General features: G+C 49.7%; 1 protein-coding gene across 6 annotated transcripts in view; it reads right to left on the bottom strand.

Moving 5' to 3' along the window:
• Positions 1-19954, bottom strand: part of LOC119957921 — a 200775-nt gene that overhangs the window by 173576 nt on the left and 7245 nt on the right. For 3 of the 6 annotated variants that reach the window (XM_038786166.1, XM_038786130.1, XM_038786157.1), the window contains exons 2-3: positions 15203-15311; positions 11322-11566 (exon numbers count right to left, since the gene is read on the bottom strand). In XM_038786166.1, the coding sequence (XP_038642094.1) occupies positions 11322-11566; positions 15203-15302 (345 nt within the window). In that variant the 5' untranslated portion in view covers positions 15303-15311. The remainder of the gene's footprint in view (positions 1-11321; positions 11567-15202; positions 15312-19954) is intronic. The other 3 variants (XM_038786149.1, XM_038786122.1, XM_038786140.1) reach the window with 2 other exon arrangements.

Raw genomic sequence — 19954 nt, 5'->3', positions numbered from 1 at the left:
GGTGTTTGCACTGGCTGCTGCTCACGAGCTCTGACTATCTCAGAGGCTGGATCCCAAGAGAGTGGGAAAACTGGTGCCCTCTGGCTTTATAGTGGTCGTGTCCTGTCTGGTGATTGGCTGCTCTGTTCTGTGTGCTCACTGGTCATCCGGTGTGTCAATCACTGCCTGTCTGCTCTCCATCATATTCATGTATATTATGATATCTCCCCTCTTTTTAAAAAAAAGTATGCGTTCAGGTAATAAATATTGAGATACGTGTGCGTGAAGATGTGTATAGGTACTTGACTATATACAGAACATGCTAACTTATATATATGGGAAGATGTCTAGTGCAGATAAAGCATTAAAATAGGTATGTACATATGTCAAAACGATGAAATAACAAGGTTATGGAACAGTCAGTCTATAAATTTAGTCTCTGTGGCGGGCGACGAATTCTGGTTGACCGCCTCAAAGGTGGATCAGGGGCCGCCTGCACCTGGATGGGCGGGACTGCCTCCAATGCGGTGGTCGCAGAGGTCGGTAGAATAACTGGTAAATCGGTGGCCTCGTGGCAGGGCATGTCCGGAGGAAGCAGTGTGTGAGGCGGGCCGTCACGGTCGGGTGGCGGGCGTGGAAGTCTGCGCAGTGCCCGCCTCTTGCACCGGAGGAAAGAGCCATCATGCATGCGAACGAGGAACGATCTCGGGGCCACTTGCTTGACCGCCACAGCTGTGGAGGACCAGCCACCGTCAGGCAGCTGAACACAAACTCGATCAGCTGGGACCAGCTCGGGGAGATCTGTGGCATGAGCATCGTATGCTGATTTGTATTGGGCCCGAGACTGCTGCAGCTTCTGTATGACCGGGAAGTTGTCAAGGTCTGGAATGTGGATGGCTGGAACCATCGTTCGCAGTGTGCGGTTCATGAGAAGCTGCGCTGGAGACAGCCCAGTGGACAGCGGGGTTGCACTGTATGCCAATAGCACCAGGCTGAAATCGGAGCCCGAGTCTGCAGCCTTACATAGTAATCTTTTGATGATGTGGACCCATTTTTCGGCCTTCCCATTTGACTGGGGGTAGTGGGGGCTTGATGTGGCCTGCCGAAAGTTGTATAGCCGGGCAAAATCTGACCACTCCTGGCTGAAAAAACAGGGGCCGTTGTCACTCATCACCGTGAGTGGTATCCCATGTCTGGCAAAAGTTTCCTTGCATGCCTTGATCACTGCCGCCGACGGGAGGTCAGACAGTCTGACCACTTCAGGGTAATTGGAAAAGTAGTCACCCAGGAGGACATAGTCACGCCCCTTGGCATGGAACAGGTCAACACCAACTTTGGACCATGGGGAGGTCACCATCTCATGCTGCTGTAGCGTCTCTTTAGGCTGAGCCGGCTGAAATTTGTGACACGTAGGGCAATTGAGGACCATGTTGGCAACGTCCTGGCTGATGCCCGGCCAGTAGACTGCCTCCCGAGCTCGCCGGCGACATTTCTCGACCCCCAGGTGACATTCGCGGATTTGGCCGAGCACCATATCTCGCCTGCTCTGCGGGATCACAATTCTGTCAAGCTTCATGAGGATGCCGTCTACCACCGTCAGATCATCCTTTACATTGTAAAACTGGGAACACTGTCCCTTCTGCCAGCCATTCGTGAGGTGCTGCATCACCCACTGGAGCAGAGGATCCCTGGCCATTTCCTCACGGATTTGAATGACTCTCTCATCAGAGGCCGGGAAGTTGGAGGCACAGAATTGCACCTGCGCGTCTATTTGACAGACAATGTCGGTCTGCTCACACAGTGTGGTGATAGACCTGGAAAGTGCATCTGCAACATTGAGCTCTTTGCCCGGGGTGTAGACCAGGTCAAAATTGTAGCGGCGTAGCTAGAGAAGGATACATTGCAGCCGTGGCGTTATGTCATTGAGGTCGTTTTGGATGATGTGAACCAATGGCCTGTGGTCCATCTCAACCGTGAATTTGGGGAGGCCATACACATACTCGTGGAACTTGTCGATTCCCGTAAGGAGGCCCAGGCATTCCTTCTCAATCTGAGCGTACTGTTGCTCAGTGGGCGTCATAGGGACTGGTTTAGCACACTGGGCTAAATCGCTGGCTTTTAAAGCAGATCAAGGCAGGCCAGCAGCACGGTTCAATTCCCGTACCAGCCTCCCCGAACAGGCGCCGGAATGTGGCGACTAGGGGCTTTTCACAGTAACTTCATTGAAGCCTACTCATGACAATAAGCGATTTTATTTCATTTTCATTTCATGGCTCTAGAGGCATATGCAACTGGGGCCCAGGTGGAGGAGTCATGCCGTTGGAGGAGCACCGCCCCAATACCATCCTGGCTCGCGTCAGTGGATATTTTTATCTCTTTGGTGGGGTCGAAAAACGCCAGCACCGGGGCCTTGGTGAGTTTTGCCCTCAGCTCACGCCATTCTTTCTCATGAGCGGGTAGCCACTGGAAATCCGTCGATTTTCTGACGAGATGGCGGAGGGCTGTGGTGTGTGACGCCATGTTGGGGATGAACTTCCCAAGGAAGTTGACCATCCCGAGAAAGCGGAGGACCACCTTCTTGTCCTCTGGGGTCTTCATGGCGTTGATCACCGAAACCTTGTCAGCATCCGGCTGCACGCCTTGCTGCGAGATGTGGTCGCCAAGGAATTTGATTTCTGGTTGACTGAATGAGCATTTGCCTCTGTTGAGTCAGAGGCCATGCTCGTAGATCCTGTGGAACACCTGCTTGAGGCGATCAATGTGTTCTTGAGGAGTTGTGGACCAGATTGTGACATAGTCGACGTACACTCGCACCCCTCGATGTCCTCCATCATTTGTTCCATTATGCGGTGAAATACCTCTGAGGCAGAGATGGTGCCAAAGGGCATCCGGTTGTAGCAGTAGCGACCGAACGGGGTATTGAATGTGCACAGCTTGCGACTGGATGTGTCCAGCTGTATTTGCCAGAACCCCTTGGAAGCGTCCAGCTTCGTGAAGAATTTGGCATGAGCCATCTCGCTGGTTAACTCTTCTCGATTTGGTATCGGGTAATGTTCCCTCATGATGTTGCGGTTTAAATCTTTGGGGTCGATACAGATGCAAAGCTCCCCTGACAGCTTCTTGACGCAAACCATAGAGCTAACCCAGTCCGTGGGTTCCGTGACCTTTGATATGACGCCCTGGTCCTGGAGGTCTTGCAACTGCTGCTTGAGGCGGTCCTTGAGGGGTGCCGGCACCGACGCGGTGCGTGAACCACAGGGGTGGCGTTTAGTTTCAGCAGGGTTTTGTATCGGTATGGGAGTGTGCCCATACCTTCGAACACGCTATGGTATTGTGCTATGATGTCATCAATTTGAGCCTGGAAGTTTTCATCAGGTGAGGCCATCGCCTGTGAGGATGACATGGTGTGGACTCGTTGCACCAGGTTCAGGAGTTTGCAGGCCCAAGCACCAGGCAGGGAAGCTCTGTCAGGTCCTACAATCTCAAATCGCAGCGTCGCTTTCAATGACCTATTGGATACCCCAAGTTGGCATGAGCCACTGGCAGCAATGGCATTGCCATTGTAGTCGAGGAGCTGGCAGGCCGGTGGAAGAATGCTTGGTTTGACGCGGATGGTGTCGAGGTCAGACTTTGAAATGAGGTTTGCTGAAACGCCGGTGTCCAGCTTGAAACGGATGCGAGCCTTGTTAACTGTAAGGGTAGCAGACCACTCGTCGTCCGGATCAACACTCAGGATTTGGAGGTGTTTCACCATCCATGAGTGAGGCAGCGCCTGCTTAGTAATGATGCCCACCCGGAATGGGGATTTGAGGCACTCAGCATCAGGATCTGGTGGGCTGTCGGGGTTGGAGTCTGTCACGGCCTGCTGTACCGAATGGACGCTTCTGCACCGTGGCTGGGATCGCTGAGTGCGGGGCAGTGGAGCAGATCTGCAAAGGGCTGCGTAGTGGCCAAGCTTGCCACACTGGAGACAGTGTTGTGATTTTGCCGGACATTGCCGCTTTAAATGGACGGAGCCACAATTCTGACACATCAGGACGCCGACGTCAGCGCGTTCCGTGCACCAACGCGCATGCGCAGTGCAGTCGAATGACGTACGCACCTGCGCAGGCTGGGCGTCGGTCTCGCCGTCCCCTCGGTCGTGGCGCGCATGCGCTGGAGCCCGGGAAAAGCGTGCAAAATGGCCACTCTCATCAAGACTCAGGCCCTGCATTTGTGTGATGGCCTGCACCCGCTCTGCCAGGTGGGGGTTTAGCTTTGCCGTTTCTGCCGCCCTGATGTGAGAGTACCGATTGTTAGCATGCTCGTGGAGAACGCACGTTTCAATGGCGATGGTGAGGGTGAGCTGCTTGACTTTCAGGAGCTTCTGGCGAAGGGAATTGGAGTGGACCCCGAAAACGATCTGATCCCGGATCATGGAATCATTTGTTGAGTCATAGTTATGTGACTGCGCGAGGATGCGGAGATGGGTCAAAAAAGACTGAAAAAGGTTCATCCTTACCCTGAAGCCTCTGCTGGAAAATGCACCGTTCAAAGCTCTCATTCACCTCAATGTCACAGTGGCTGTTGAATTTCAGCAGGACTGTTTAAATTTTGTCTTGTCTTCGCCTTCAGCGAATGTAAGGGGGTTGTAGAAGTGGATAGCGTGGTCACAGGCTGTACAAAGGAATAGTGAGATCTTCCTGGCATCTGATGCGGCCTCGAGGTCGGTGGCTTCAAGATATAGTTGGAACTTCTGTTTGAAAATCTTCCAGTTTGCACCGAGGTTGCCGGCGATGCGGAGCTGGGGTGCAGGGTGGACACTGTCCATGTTAGCCTAACCAGACTAACTGACTACCACATGGTGTTTGCACTGGCTGCTGCTCACGAGCTCTGACTGTCTCAGAGGCTGGATCCCAAGAGTGGGAAAACTGGTGCCCCCAGTGGTCGTGTCCTGTCTGGTGATTGGCTGCTCTGTTCTGTGTGCTTACTGGTCACCCTGCGTGTCAATCACTGCCTGTCTGCACTCCATCATCATGGAGGTATATTATGACATTACCCTCATCCATTTTTAAAAGTACCCTAAAATTGTGGTTATTACGAAATTGTGGTTCCTACTCCCAAATGCTCCCTTACTGAAACCTCAACCACCTGTTGATTCAGGAGCAATGTGTACATGGACAAGGACAAGCAGCAAGCCAGGGCTCAGATTTTACTTCAAATGTTTTAATTTGAACTCCACAGCGGTCAGTACATGAACAGCAGGTTAAAATGCTACCCAGTCTGTCTAATTCTGGAGAATCTCCTGGTGAAGAGAAGATTTGTAGATCCAGAAAAAGAAGTATTCAAATTCTAGTTATTGTCAAAGTGAGATTAGAATATAACATTTGGATGGTTTTCATCTGTTACTAGTTGGTACTTTTCTTCAATAAAAATTCCTTACAATTTCCTACAGTGTTCATTTCAGACAAGTGGTTTACTTTTTGACCTCAGCTGAAGCTGACAGGAAGAGTTTTATTCCCAATCCGTAATTACTCTGAATTGTGCTTCAGAGCAATAGTTTGTAAAACAGAGAAAGCATTAAATGTTAACCACATAGTGTGCAAGGTTTTCACATGCAAGCCAGACTGGGTAGCTACCAGCGAAAATCTGGGTCACATACCAAGAAAGTGTAGCCATCTAAGATGGACACTGGGCTACAAAATGGAGAACTGCTAAGACTGCAGGGAAAAACAGTCATAGTGAGGACAAACAGCTTGCAAAAGACTGTTTTGCATTTTGCACGTACAGAAACCAGTTTCAAGCCAGGTGCAGAGTTTCAGCCAAAGGTGCAAATGGGAAACAGATCTGCATAGTAATGAGGTGATCCAGATCCAGACCACGGACAATAGAAACATTTAAGTATCGATGGATACTTTTCCATAGACGCCCAGACAGAATGGCGCCAAAGCAACCAAACACAAAGAGCCGTAGGGACCGCCCCACCCATCGAGGAACGATCTTAGGATTGGGGAGTTCGAAAGATATCGATTGGGAAAGACCCAATCGATGAGGGAGCCACCCCAAGGGGGCCTGAACCTCCTGGGACCTATAAGAGTAGGTCCCGCACATGGTTTGGTCTGTTTTGCTCCGGCCCAGATCTGCTGTTGCTTCCAGACTCCGGCCCAGACCTGTTACATCGCATCCTGACTCCAGTTTCATCACCGGCCGTTGAACATCAGCCATCGAACTGTAAGTGCCAACACAACGATCGCTACGTGATCCAGACCTTGCTAGCCCTTGACAACTTTACGAATCAGAAAGTTACAGACCAAGAACGGGACGAAGGCCTTGCTCCCTGACCTTGCCTGTTCCTGTCTAGATAAGTATTTAGTTGTTTAGTATTAGAAGTAAGTTAGTCTCTTTAGCGTATGCATGTGCATTTATTATATTTGTTATAATAAACACCAATCGTTTGGACTTACTAATCGGTGTATGGATTTATTACTTTGAACCTGACCTTGATATACTTGTGACGGTGTCTCAATACGACACCTGGCGACTCCGAGCATAATTACACATACAGAGCCATAGTAGTGTTAAGCACACGGCCTTTAAACGGAGGCGTGTTAATCACACTCCAGTAAAACGAGCAACAAAAGAGAATACTTCTTCACAGCCCCCGCCGAAGCAAACAAGCTTGTCGAGGATCGCGGGCTGGAAAACCAGCAGCTAGGGTAGAAATAAGGGGCCCCTGGCAAGGGGTAACAACACGCCGACAGGAGGGGGGGGGGGAGGGGGGGGGCGTGAGGCAACGCCAGGAATCCCCACCCCTGCCATGGCGAGCGCACCCTGAACAAAAAGCAAACCACTGCCGGAGGGAGACCAGGCCCCAGCACAAGGGAACAAGAGTAGCCGAGAAGGGAGAGCAAGCAAGAGGAGTGCAGGGTGGGATGAGGGAAGAACGGGCAGAAAACCGCAGAGGCTGGGCAAGGGAGAAGCAAGAGAGTAACTCCCGAGAGGGGGGGGGGCCACCGCACTAGCAGGAAAGGTAGCGCCGGGGGCATGCAACAAAGCAGGGCCGCAGTGCGCCCCCAAAAGGGGGGGAAGGCGCCAGGCAGGGGTGGGGGGAACCACTTAAGAGAGGCGGGAGGGCAAACGGGGATAGGAACAGGGGAAAGAGGGACAAAGGAGGGGTATACAGGAGTGGGGGCAAAAAATGGGGGGGGGGGTGGGAGAGACCATGGGAAGGGGATGGAGACACAGGGAAGGAGAGACCGATGGAGGGGGGGTGACACTGGGAAGGAGGGACAAACAAGGCTAGAAAAGGAATAGCAATAGGGTTACAGAGTGCCAAAAGCATAGGCTCAAAACAAGGAATCGCTGCAAGCACCCACCCAGTATGGTCACTGGGCAAAGGGAGATCCCAGAGTGCAGGGGACTACCCATGTGGCAGACACACAGTAGGCGGCCATGTCGGGTGCCCCCTGGACAAAGGGAAAGCCCGGAGCGCAGGGACCCGACCGCATGGAGAGAGCAGCGACAGTGGCCATCCTGGACGGCCCCCTAACAAAGGGGAACCCCGGAGTACAGGGGCGCGTCCACCAGGTAAATATGGTTAATCCCACAGGAGCAAGGGGACAGAAGACCCCCACCAGGATAGTCACCTGGAACATAAGGGGACTCAACAGCCCAGTGAAAAGATCCAGAGTCCTCAACCACCTAAGAAATATGAAAGCCGACGTAGTCTTCCTCCAAGATACACACCTGAGAGAGCAGGACCGACTGCGGGTAAGAAAGGGCTGGGTGGGACAGACCTTCCATTCCTGCTATGGGACAAGGGCCAGTGGGGTGGCAATAGTGATCAGCAAGAGGACGATGTTTAGGGCGACAAAGATGGGGCACCGGTAGTACTAGTTAACGCGTATTCACCCAACTGGGACGATACGAGCTTCATCAAAAAGACCATGGCAGAAATCCCCGACACGGGGGGGGGGGGGGGGGGGGGGGGGGGGGGGGGGGGGGGGGGGGGGGGGGGGGGAGAGAGAGAGAATTTAAACTGTGTACAGGATCCAACAACAGACAGATCAAACCCCAAAACGGGGAAAACCTCAAGCATGGCAAGGGAACTCAGTCACTTTATTGAACAGATGGGAGCGGTGGACCCCTGGAGGTTCGCCCACCCGGGGGAGAAAGAATTCTCCTTCTTCTCCTTAGTGCACAATGTATACACCAGAATTGACTTCTTAGTGGTGGGGAAAACGGTGCTTCCGGGGATAGACAAAGTGGAATACTCCGCAATTGTGATATCAGACCACGCTCCACATTACATGGACATGAGGCTGGAGACGGGCAGGGCCCAACACCCCACATGGAGGTTGGACATTGCCCTACTAGCTGACGAGGCCTTCAACGAAAAGATAGCGCGGGCCATAGCGGAATACATGGAGAACAACCAGAACGGGGAGGTATCCTCCTCCATGTTCTGGGAAGCGCTAAAGGCCGTACGAAGAGGGGAAATCATCGCATTCAAAGCGCGAAGAGATAGGGAGGAAAGGGCGGCTAGGCAGCAGCTGGTCGACTCCATACTGGAAGTAGACCGCAAATACTCCGAGGCCCCGACTGTAGAGCTCCTGGTGGAGAGGAAAGAGCTACAAAGGAACGTTGACCTGCTCTCCACCAGGAAAGCAGTGCACCAACTCCGCCAGGCACGTGGGACCCTATACGAACACGGAGACAAAGTCAGCCGCCTGCTGGCACACCAGCCGAGAAAGCAGGCAACCACCAGAGAAATTGCACAAATCAGGGACACTTGGGGCACATTAGAAACAGAACCAGAAAAGATCAACAAAACCTTTAAGGCCTCCTACCAAGGGCTGTACACCTCAGAGCCCCCAATGTGGGAGTCCGGGATTAAACGGTTCCTTGACGGACCAGACATTCCATTCGTGGGGAGGGCAGAAAACGGGGCCTGGAAGCACCACTAGCACTGGGAGAGATCATGGACAGCATAAGCTCCATGCAGGTGGGGAAGGCACCAGGACCGGACGGATTCCCAGCGGACTTCTACAAAAGATTTGCGACAGCGCTGGCCCCGCACCTGCGGGAGATGTTCACAGATTTACTGGCTAGGGACACACTGCCACCCAGGTGGGCACAGGCCTCAATCTCGCTGATACCTAAGAAAGACAAAGACCCAACGGAATGTAGGTCATACAGACCCATATCTCTGCTGAACGCAGACGCCAAAATACTGGCCAAAATCCTAGCCAAAAGGCTAGAAGACTGTGTACCAGAGGTGGTCACAGAGGATCAGACGGGCTTTGTCAAACGTAGACAGCTTACCTCGAACATCAGGCGCCTGCTGAACGTGATAATGACCCCCTCCGGGGACAGAAAACCAGAGGTGATCGTCTCCCCAGATGCAGAAAAGGCCTTCGACAGAGTTGAATGGAAATACCTCATAGAGGTATTGGAGCAGTTCGGGCTTGGAACAGGGTTCACCTCCTGGGTAAAGCTCCTATACAACACTCCCATGGCGAGCGTACAGACCAACAACACCAACTTCCGATACTTCCAGCTGCACAGAGGCACCAGACAAGGATGCCCACTGTTCCTGCTGCTGTTCGCTCTAGCGATCGAACCACTAGCAATCGCGCGCAGAGCAGCAAAAGGCTGGAGGGGGATCCGAAGGGGCGGCAGAGAGCACAGAGTCTCACTCTATGCAGATGACCTGCTCCTCTACATCTCGGACCCACAAAGCAGCATGGATAGAATCATCGTACTCCTGAGTTTGGCGCCTTCTCGGGCTACAAACTCAACATGAGCAAAAGCGAGATCTTCCCGGTACACCCACAAGTAGGGGGGGCAGCACTAACGGGACTGCCATTTAAACAAGCCCGACACAAATTCCGCTACCTGATAATCCAAATAGCCCATGACTGGAAAGGGAAACACAAATGGAACCTGACCAGTCTGACAAAGGAAGTAAAAAAGGACCTGCAAAGATGGAACACACTCCCACTCTCCCTCGCGGGGAGAGTCCAGACGGTCAAAATGAACGTGCTGCCCAGGTACCTCTTCCTACTTAGATCCATTCTGATCTACATCCCCAAGGCCTTTTTCAAAGCACTGGACAAACAAATCATGGTGTTCGTATGGGGAGGGGGGAGGGGAAAGAATGCTAGGATCCCAAAGAAGGTCCAACAAAAAACAAAATCTGGGGGGGGGGGGTAGCCCTGCCAAACCTACAATTCTGCCATTGTGTGGCGACGGCCGAGCGAATAAGGGGATGGATCAATGAGCCAGAAGCCAAGTGGGTGCGTGCGGAGGAGGCCTCCTGCATGGGGACCTCCCTCCGGGCCCTCGCCACGGCAGCACTCCCATCCCCATCTAAAAAACACTCCAGCAGCCCAGTGGTGATAGCCACCCTCCAATCCTGGAACTAACTACGGCAGCAATTTGGCCTGTCAAAAATGTCGGACAAAGCTCTCATCTGCAACAACCATAGGTTCACACCAGCACTGACTAATGCCACCTTCAAAAGATGGGGGCAGGATGGAGGGACACTGACAGTCAGGGACCTATACACGGATGGCAGGGAAATGACAGTCGGAAGGAAGGGATGGGATACGATAACAAACTTGGCATCTCCAGGAACAGAGAACAAGGAGAATACAGGCGAAACCCAATAAAAACATTTATTTTTTTAAAATAGCGATGGAAGAAATTTTCTCATTTACATAAAAAAATTACATAAAAATAAATTTCTTCGTAAATAGGGTTCTTTCTCGCTCACTTCACATCCACTTCCATTTTCACAGTTTCCCAAACTTAGTGAATAAAACATCCCTGCGTTCCTCAAATCTGGTCCATTATAGATTTGTAACAATACTTACATAAGATCTAATTCTGCTAAACTTGATGCTATTTTCAAAGTCTTCACAATGAATAATTAACCAAAATGTTAATTTGCAATCATAAATCTAATAATAGATTAGCTGCTGCAACTTGAACTATCATTTATGCCTTCGAAGTATGAATTGTTCCTGAAAACCAACTAGTCTACAATTGGATCTTTGATACATTGTTCAAAGCTCTAATGTGTCCATGTTTACTTTACCACAAGAATCAGTGTCTTTTCACATTCACAGACCTATGAAAAACCATCATTTGTAATTTCTCATAATCTGTAGGAAGTCATTTTGTGAAGTATGTGGATTTCTTGGAGGAAATTATGTTTTTGACAGTCTGAAGCTGCAACCTAAGTAACACTCACTCTGAAGCAGCACAAAGACAGATTAGAGGTCAGACCCATGACCTTTAATAGAACATTAATAGTACACATTTTATGAAAGTGGCCTCATTATACATAAAAAAACTACCTTGGCATCTATGATATTTGCATCATCGCCATCATTTGAAAATTGGCATGGTCTCTGGCCACGACCCACAATGCTGCTCTTAGCTGGGTCTGAGCTGCAGAGCATCAGTGCAGCTGGGATTTTGCCATGTTTTGTTGGGTTCTTCGTGACTGGGACTGGCAACTTCAGATGAGATTCAAAGAATGCTTTCCTTTGGCTCACAATAGAATCAGGACGAGATGTTCTCATGGTCATTTCTGAACCTACTAGAGGAAAAATATATTAAATAAAAATACCTGAATCCTTGTGGCACATTAATTACTACATAATCCCGGTTGCAAAAAAAGGCTATTTAGTTTTTCTGTAGACTTAAGCATTTTAATTATTCAATAAATTACATGTGTATAATTTGAAAATCATAAAAAGAGGAAGAAAATGAAAAAGTGATAAATAACTTGAATTTATATTGCACCTTTCTGAACCACAGAGCATCTGCAAAGTATTTAACGGTTAATTAAGAACGTTTGAAGTGTAGGAAAATATAGCAGCCAATTTGTGCACAGCAAGATCCCATGTACTGCAACGTGCCCAGGACTCATGCAAACCTTCCCCAACCCATTCACCTCTTCAATTTCTTCCCCACATTCAGAAGAACTCAACTGAAAATGTCCAACTTGTTTTACTTAACAATCCTCACAGCTGCGGAGGCCCCGGAGGAGGGATTGCTGGGGGAGCGGTGTAGCCTGCAGGCCAAGTTTGATTTATTGACCACCAGAAAGGCGGAGACACAGTGGAGGAAGGCGCAGGGAGCGGTCTACGAATATGGAGAGAAGGCGAGCAGGATGCTGGCGCATCAGCTTCGCAAGCGGGACGCGGCTAGGGAGATTGGTGGAGGGAAAGATAGGGATGGGAATGTGGTGCGGCAGGGGGCAGAGGTCAATGGGGTCTTTAGGGACTTCTACAGGGAACTGTACCGGTCGGAGCCGCCGGTGGTGGGGGGGGAATGGAGAGCTTTTTGAACAGGCTGCGATTTCCAAGGTGCAAGAGGAGCAGGTGAAGGGACTGGGGGCGCCGATCGAGTTGGAGGAGCTGGTTAGAGGGATTGGCCACATGCAGTCGGGGAAGGCGCCGTAACCTGATGGGTTCCCAGTTGAATTTTATAAAAAATACGCGGACCTGTTGGGCCCCCTGTTGGTTCGGACCTTTAACGAGGCATGGGAGGGGGGAGTTTTGCCCCCGACGATGTCACGGACGCTGATTTCTCTGATCCTGAAGCGAGATGAGAACCCCTTGCAGTGTGGATCATATAGGCCAATTTAACTGTTGAACGTGGACGCCAAGTTGCTGGCGAAGATCTTGGCCACTAGAATAGAGGACTGTGTGCCGGGGGTGATACATGAAGATCAGATGGGTTTTGTGAAGGGGAGGCAGCTGAACACTAACGTGCGAAGGCTGCTAAATGTGATAATGATGCCAGCGGCAGAAGGAGAGGCGGAGATTGTGGTGGTATTGGTTGCGGAGAAGGCCTTTGATAGGGTTGAGTGGGGGTACTTGTGGGAGGTGTTAGAGAGATTCGGGTTTGGGGAGGGGTTTATTAAATGGGTGAGGTTGCTGTACGAGGCCCCGATGGCAAGTGTAGCGACAAATGGGAGGAGGTCCGAGTACTTCAGGCTCTACCCTGTCCCCCTTGTTTTTGGCATTGGCAATTGAGCCTCTGGCCATGGCGCTCAGGGAGTCAGGGAGGTGGAGGGGTTTGGTGCAGGGTGGGGAGGAGCACCGAGTGTCGCTTTATGCAGATGACTTGCTGCTGTATGTAGCAGACCCGGTGGGGGAATGCCGGAGGTGATGGAGATTCTTGCTGAGTTTGGGAGTTTCTCGGGCTACAAGTTGAACCTGGGCAAGAGCGAGCTGTTTGTTGTACACCCGGGAGATCAGGGAGAGGGGATTGGTAGGCTCCCGCTAAAACGGGCAGTGAGGAGTTTTAGGTACCTGGGGGTTCAGGTGGCTAGGAGTTGGGGGACTTTGCATAAGCTTAATTTTACTAGGTTGGTGGAGCAGGAGTTTAAAAGGTGGGATATGCTGCCGCTGTCGTTGGCGGGTAGAGTACAGTCCGTTAAAATGACGGTGCTCCCGAGGTTTTTGTTTTTGTTTCCATGCCTCCCCCATTTTCATTCCGAGGGCCTTTTTTAGGGGGTGAACAGCAGCATTCTGGGATTTGTTTGGGCGCACGGGACTCCGAGGGTGAGGAGAGTCTTTTTGGAGCAGGGCAGGGATAGAGGGGGGTTGGCGCTGCCCAACCTCTCTGGGTGCTATTGGGCGGCTAATGTCTCGATGGTACGTAAGTGGGTAATGGATGGGGAGGGGGTAGCATGGAAACGTATGGAGATGGCGTCCTGCGGAGGCACGAGCCTGAAGGCACTGGTAACGGCGTCGTTGCCGCTCCCTCCAACGAGATACACTACGAGCCCGGTGGTGGCGGCTACCCTCAAGATTTAGGGGCAGTGGAGGCAACACAGGGGGCTCGGTGGAGGCCCCGCTGCAGGGGAACCACCGGTTTGGCCCAGGGAACATTGATGGCGGGTTCCTGGGGTGGCACAGGGCGGGCATTAGGAAGTTGGGAGACCTGTTCATTGACAGGAGGTTTGCGAGCCTGGGTGAGCTGGAGGAGAAGTTTGAGCTCCCCCCCGGGGAATATGTTCAGGTACCTTCAGGTCAAGGCGTTTGCTAGGTGGCAGGTGGAGGGGTTCCCTTTGCTGCCCCCATGGGGGGTAAGGGATAGGGTGCTTTCGGGGGTGTGGGTCGGGGATGGGAAGGTGTCTGACATCTACCAGGTGATGCAGGAGGTGGAGGAGGCATCGGTAGAGGAGCTGAAGGCTAAGTGGGAAGTGGAGCTGGGGGAGCAGATTCAGGAGGGGACATGGACGAACGCCCTGGAGAGGGTGAACTCCTCCTCTTGATGTGCGAGGCTTAGCCTCATCCAGTTCAAGGTACTGCACAGGGCTCATATGTCCGGGACGAGGATGAGCAGGTTTTTTGGGGGTGAGGACAGGTGCATTAGGTGTTCGGGGAGCCCAGCGAATCATGCCCATATGTTTTCGGCATGCCCAGCACTGGGGGAATTCTGGCAGGGGGTGGCGAGGACGGTATCGAGGGTGGTAGGGTCCAGGGTCAAGCCAGGCTGGGGACTCGCGATATTTGGGGTTGGGGTGGAGCCAGGAATGCAGGAGGCGAAAGAGGCCGGTGTTTTGGCCTTTGCGTCCCTAGTAGCCCGGCAGAGGATCTTGTTGCAATGGAAAGATGCGAGACCCCCAAGCGTGGAGACCTGGATCAATGACATGGCGGGATTCATTAAGCTGGAGAAGGTCAAATTCGCCCTGAGGGGGTCGGTACAAGGGTTCTTTAGGCGGTGGCAGCCTTTCTTCGACTTTCTGGCTCAACGATAGGGAACTAGGTCAGCAGCAGCAGCAACCTGGGGGGGGGGGGGTTTCAGGGGGGCATTGTTTATGTTAATTTAATTTATTGTTTAATGGGTTTAGGGGGGGGGTCGTTATATGCTTTGTTACGGGTGCCGGGGGGTGTTTATTATTGTTATTATTATTATTGTTCTGTTGTTATACATTTTTCAGAAATTTAAATAAAAATTATTTTTTTAAAAACCATTCCTCACAGCTAGCAGAAAAGAAAGATTCTCACTCTAGCCTAGGCCCGTTCATTAACTGAAGATGCAGTTCAAAAAAATTTTAAATTGAGATTGTGCACTAAAAGTCCAAATATTTATTACAATATTTATTTAATATTGTCTTGTTAAATCATTTAAAGTTAATGCCTTGTATCATAAAACAAAGGACACAATGGCTTCCTTCTGTGAAACCTATCCTTTAAAAGTCAGATTTAGTGTATACCTGATTTTATTCCTTCTAAATGTTTTGATTGGCTTGAGTTCTTCCATTCGTGCTGCAATAGTGATTGTTTGGGATCATTCAATGACCACCTCTTGTGCATAATGTCATTCTTGAAAAATAAGGCAATGTCATTAAAGGTACACAGCAATAAATCATATTTCAATGCATTTCTAATTTCATTAGCTATGAATCCGACTGAAGAAATAGAATGCATTCTCCGCTAACTAAAATCATTCATTTTAAGAGTACCTACCTTTTATGGAAATGTCTGCTCAATACGCTGATTCTTAAAATTAATTAGTTAAAATCTCATGATATTTTTCCCTTCACTGAGGTGCAGCCAAGAGATTGCATCAAAGACAAGCCTACTTCAAACTGAAGTCAGTAAGAAGTCTTACAACACCAGGTTAAAGTCCAACAGGTTGGTTTCAAACACTAGCTTTCGGAGCGCAGCTCCTTCCTCAGGTGAATGAAGCGGTATGTTCCAGAAACATATATATAGACAAAATCAAAGATGCAAGACAATCGCGTGGCAGCAATATTCCCTTCCAGTCGGGGAACACTTCAGCAGTCAAGGGCATTCAGCCTCTGATTTCCAGGTAAGCGTTCTCCAGGGCGGCCTTCAGGATGCGCGACCATGCAAAATCGCCGAGCAGAAACTTATAGCCAAGTTCCGCACACATGAGTACAGCCTCAACCGGGACCTTGGATTCATGTTGCATTACATTCATCCCCCACCATCTGGCCTGGGCTTGTGAAATCCTACCAACTGTCCTGGCTTGAGACAATTCATGCCTCTTTAACCTGGGGTTACCCCTATCTCTGCATCTGTAAAGACTTAATTACCTGCAAATAATCGCATTCAAAGCATTGTCTGGCATCTTTGACTTTGTCTATATATATGTTTCTGGAACATATCTCTTCATTCACCTGAGGAAGGAGCAGTGCTCTGAAAGCTAGTGTTTGAAACAAACCTGTTGGACTTTAACCTGATGTTGTAAATCTTCTTACTGTGCTCACCCCAGGCCAATGCCGGCATCTCCACATCAAACTGAAGTTACCGTGTAACCAATAATGCATTTAGAAAATCATCACTTCTTTTACATATAAATTTAAAGTACAGAATTATTTATTTCCAATTAAGCGGCAATTTAGCGTGGCCAATCAACTTACATAGAACATAGAACATTACAGCGCAGTACAGGCCCTTCGGCCCTCAATGTTGCGCCGACCTGTGAAACCCCTCTAAAGCCCATCTGCACTATTCCCTTATCATCCATATGCCTATCCAATGACCATTTGAATGCCCTTAGTGTTGGTGAGTCCACTACTGTTGCAGGCAGGGCATTCCACGCCCTCACTACTCTCTGAGTAAAGAACCTACCTCTGACACCTGTCCTATATCTATCTCCACCCTGCACATTTTTGGGTTGTGGGGGTGTGATGGTATGGAAATGAGCACTGCCATTCGTGCAGAGCACTGGCTTCCCATTGGCTCTGGCTGGTCATGTGCCTCTCGTCCGATTGGTTGGGGCTAGTCATGTGACTGCTCTCCAATTGGTCGAGAGGCAAGTAGGCCCCGCCTCCGAGGCGGGGTATAAGTACCCAGAGTTCCCGGCGGTCAACCTTTCTCTGTAGTCGACCACCGGGCTAACAACTAGCAGATTAAAGCCACATTTCGGATCCTAAATGTGTCTTGAGTCGAATTGATGGTACATCAGGGGGCGAGACCCACGCAGGCACGAGAGAATATGCAAACTCCACACGGACAGTGACCGGGGGCCAGGATCAAACCCGGGTCCTCAGCGCCATGAGGCAGCAGTGCTAACCACTGTGCCATCCCTTGGAAGTCATCACTCTTAGGTTGAAATAGTTTCCCCCATTTAAAATGTGACAGCAACGTGCATTGGAGAGGAATGTAAGGTTTCCAAATGTGCCGATGATACAAAAATAGGTGGAAGAGAATGTGGTGATGAGGATATTGTGATTCTGCAATGGGATATAGATAGATTGGAATCTGAGTGAAAACCTGGCAAACAGAGATCAATGTGGGCAAGTGAGGTCTTGCACTTCAGTAGGAGGAATCATAGACATAGAACATACAGTGCAGAAGGAGGCCATTCAGCCCATTGATTCTGCACTGACCCACTTAAGCCCTCACTTCCACCCTATTCCCGTAACCCCGTAATCCAATAACCCCACCTAAACGTTTTGGACACTAAGGGCAATTTAGCATGGCCAATCCACCTAACCTGCACATCTTTGAACTGTGGGAGGAAACCGGAGCACCCGGAGGAAACCCACGCCGATACGGACAGAATGTGCAGACTCCTCACAGACAGTGACCCAGCGGGGAATTGAACCTGGCATGCTGGGTCTGTGAAGCCACAGTGCTAGCCACATGATCAAAATGAAGAGAGACTGCACTTGAGTGAAATTTAGATGGATCTGGATGCTCTCTTGCATGAAGCACAAAAGCTAGCAGGCAACAAGTAGTTAAGAAGCCAAGGTCAAGGCCATACACCCTGCACCCAAAAATATCAACAAGCTTAAATCCTTCCTCGGTATGGTCAATTATTAAGGAAGGTTTATTTTAGCCACAACATTGGCACCATTACACTAGCTATTAAGGAAGAACCAGCTGTGGTAATGGAGAAAGTCCCAAGAGGAAGCCTTCTGAGTTGTGAAGCAAGCATTACAGTCTTCAAACCTCTTGGTGAGAAGGAAGGCTTAACAGTTATATTCGGTGTGATGAAATTCCACCAGTATGTGTACCGTCGACGGTTCGACATAGTGACTGACCACAGGTCATTGATGGGGCTTTTAAGGAAAGATAGGCCCATACAGTCCATAGTCTCGATGAGGGTGCAGCATTGGGCCTTGTTGTTGGTGGCCTACAACTATGCTTTTGAGCAGCGGCCTGGGAAGCAAATTGCTAACATAAATGCATTAATATATACATCCAAAAACAACCCAGAATAATGGCCAATGACAGACCACTGCTTTTTTAAAATTTAGAGTACCCAATTCTTTTTTTTTTCAATTAAGGGGCAATTTAGCATGGCCAATCTACCTACCCTGCACATCTTTTGGGATGTGGGGTGAGATCCACACAGACACAGGGAGAATGTGCAAACTTCACATGGACAGGGACCCAGGTCTGGGATCGAACCAAGGTCCTGGGCGCCATGAGGCAGAAGTGCTAACCACTGCACCATTGTGCTGCTCATTACAGACCACTGCTTGCCAGTTTCTTATTTTTATTGCCTAGCAGAAACCACATTTTGGTTAGGTGTGGAAAAAAGCACAAACTGTTAAAATGGGTTGAGCTTTTCTACCCCTGATCCCGGATGGACAATCCACAATTGGACCATATTCCTGCTCAAGAGGTATGAAGAAAAAGAATCCCTAGATTTCAGAATTTTAAAAAATGTTTTCCCTAACATAGAACAGTACAGGCCCTTCGGCCCTCGATGTTGCGCCGACCTGTAAAACCACTCTAAAGCCCATCTACACTATTCCCTTATTGTCCATATATCTATCCAATGACCATTTGAATGCGTTTAGTGTTGGCGAGTCCACTACTGTTGCAGGCAGGGTATTCCACGCCCGTACTACTCTGAGTAAAGAACCTACCTCTGACATCTGTCCTATATCTATCTCCCCTCAATTTAAAGCTATGTCCCCTTGTGCTGGACATCACCATCCGAGGAAAAAGGCTCTCAATGTCCACCCTATCTAATCCTCTGATCATCTTGTATGCCTCAATTAAGTCACCTCTTAACCTTCTTCTCTCTAACGAAAGCAGCCTCAAGTCCTTCAGCCTTTCCTCGTAAGATCTTCCCTCCATACCAGGCAATATCCTTGTAAATCTCCTCTGTACCCTTTCCAATGATTCCACATCCTTCCTATAATGCGGCGCCCAGAACTGCACGCAATACTCCAAATGCGGCCGCACCAGAGTTTTGTACAACTGCAACATGACCTCATGGCTCCAAAACTCAATTCCTCTACCAATAAAAGCTAACACACCGTACGCCTTCTTAACAACCCTCTCAACCTGGGTGGCAACTTTCAGGGATCTATGGACATGGACACCGAGATCTCTCTGCTCGTCCACACTACCAAGAATCTTACCTTTAGCCCAGTACTCTGTCTTCCTGTTATTCCTTCCAAAATGAATCACCTCACACTTTTCTGCATTAAACATCATTTGCCACCTGTCAGCCCAGCTCTGCGGCTTATCTATGTCCCTCTGTAACTTGTAACATCCTTCTGCACTGTTTACAACTCCACCGACTTTAGTGTCATCTGCAAATTTACTCACCAATCCTTCTACGCCCTCCTCCAGGTCATTTATAAAAATGACAAACAGCAGCGGCCCCAAAACAGATCCTTGTGGTACACCACTAGTAACTGGACACCAGTCTGAACATTTCCCATCAACCACCACCCTTTGTCTTCTATCAGCTAGCCAATTTCGGATCCAAACTGCTAAATCACCTGAATCCCATGCCTCTGTATTTTCTGCAATAGCCTACCGTGGGGAACCTTATCAAACGCTTTACTGAAATCCATATACGCCATATCAACTGCTTTACCCTCATCCACCTCTTTGGTCACCTTCTCGAAGAACTCAATAAGGTCTGTGAGGCACGACCTACCCTTCACAAAGCCATGTTGACTATCTCTATTCAAATGATTCCTTTCCATTTTTATAATTTGATGATTATACATCCTATCTCTTATAAA

This window comes from Scyliorhinus canicula, chromosome 2 (genome assembly GCF_902713615.1).
Source record: "Scyliorhinus canicula chromosome 2, sScyCan1.1, whole genome shotgun sequence".
Classification (NCBI taxonomy): Eukaryota; Metazoa; Chordata; class Chondrichthyes; order Carcharhiniformes; family Scyliorhinidae; genus Scyliorhinus; species Scyliorhinus canicula.
Note: the sequence above shows the minus strand (reverse complement) of the source record. Positions and strands in the feature narration are given on the sequence as shown.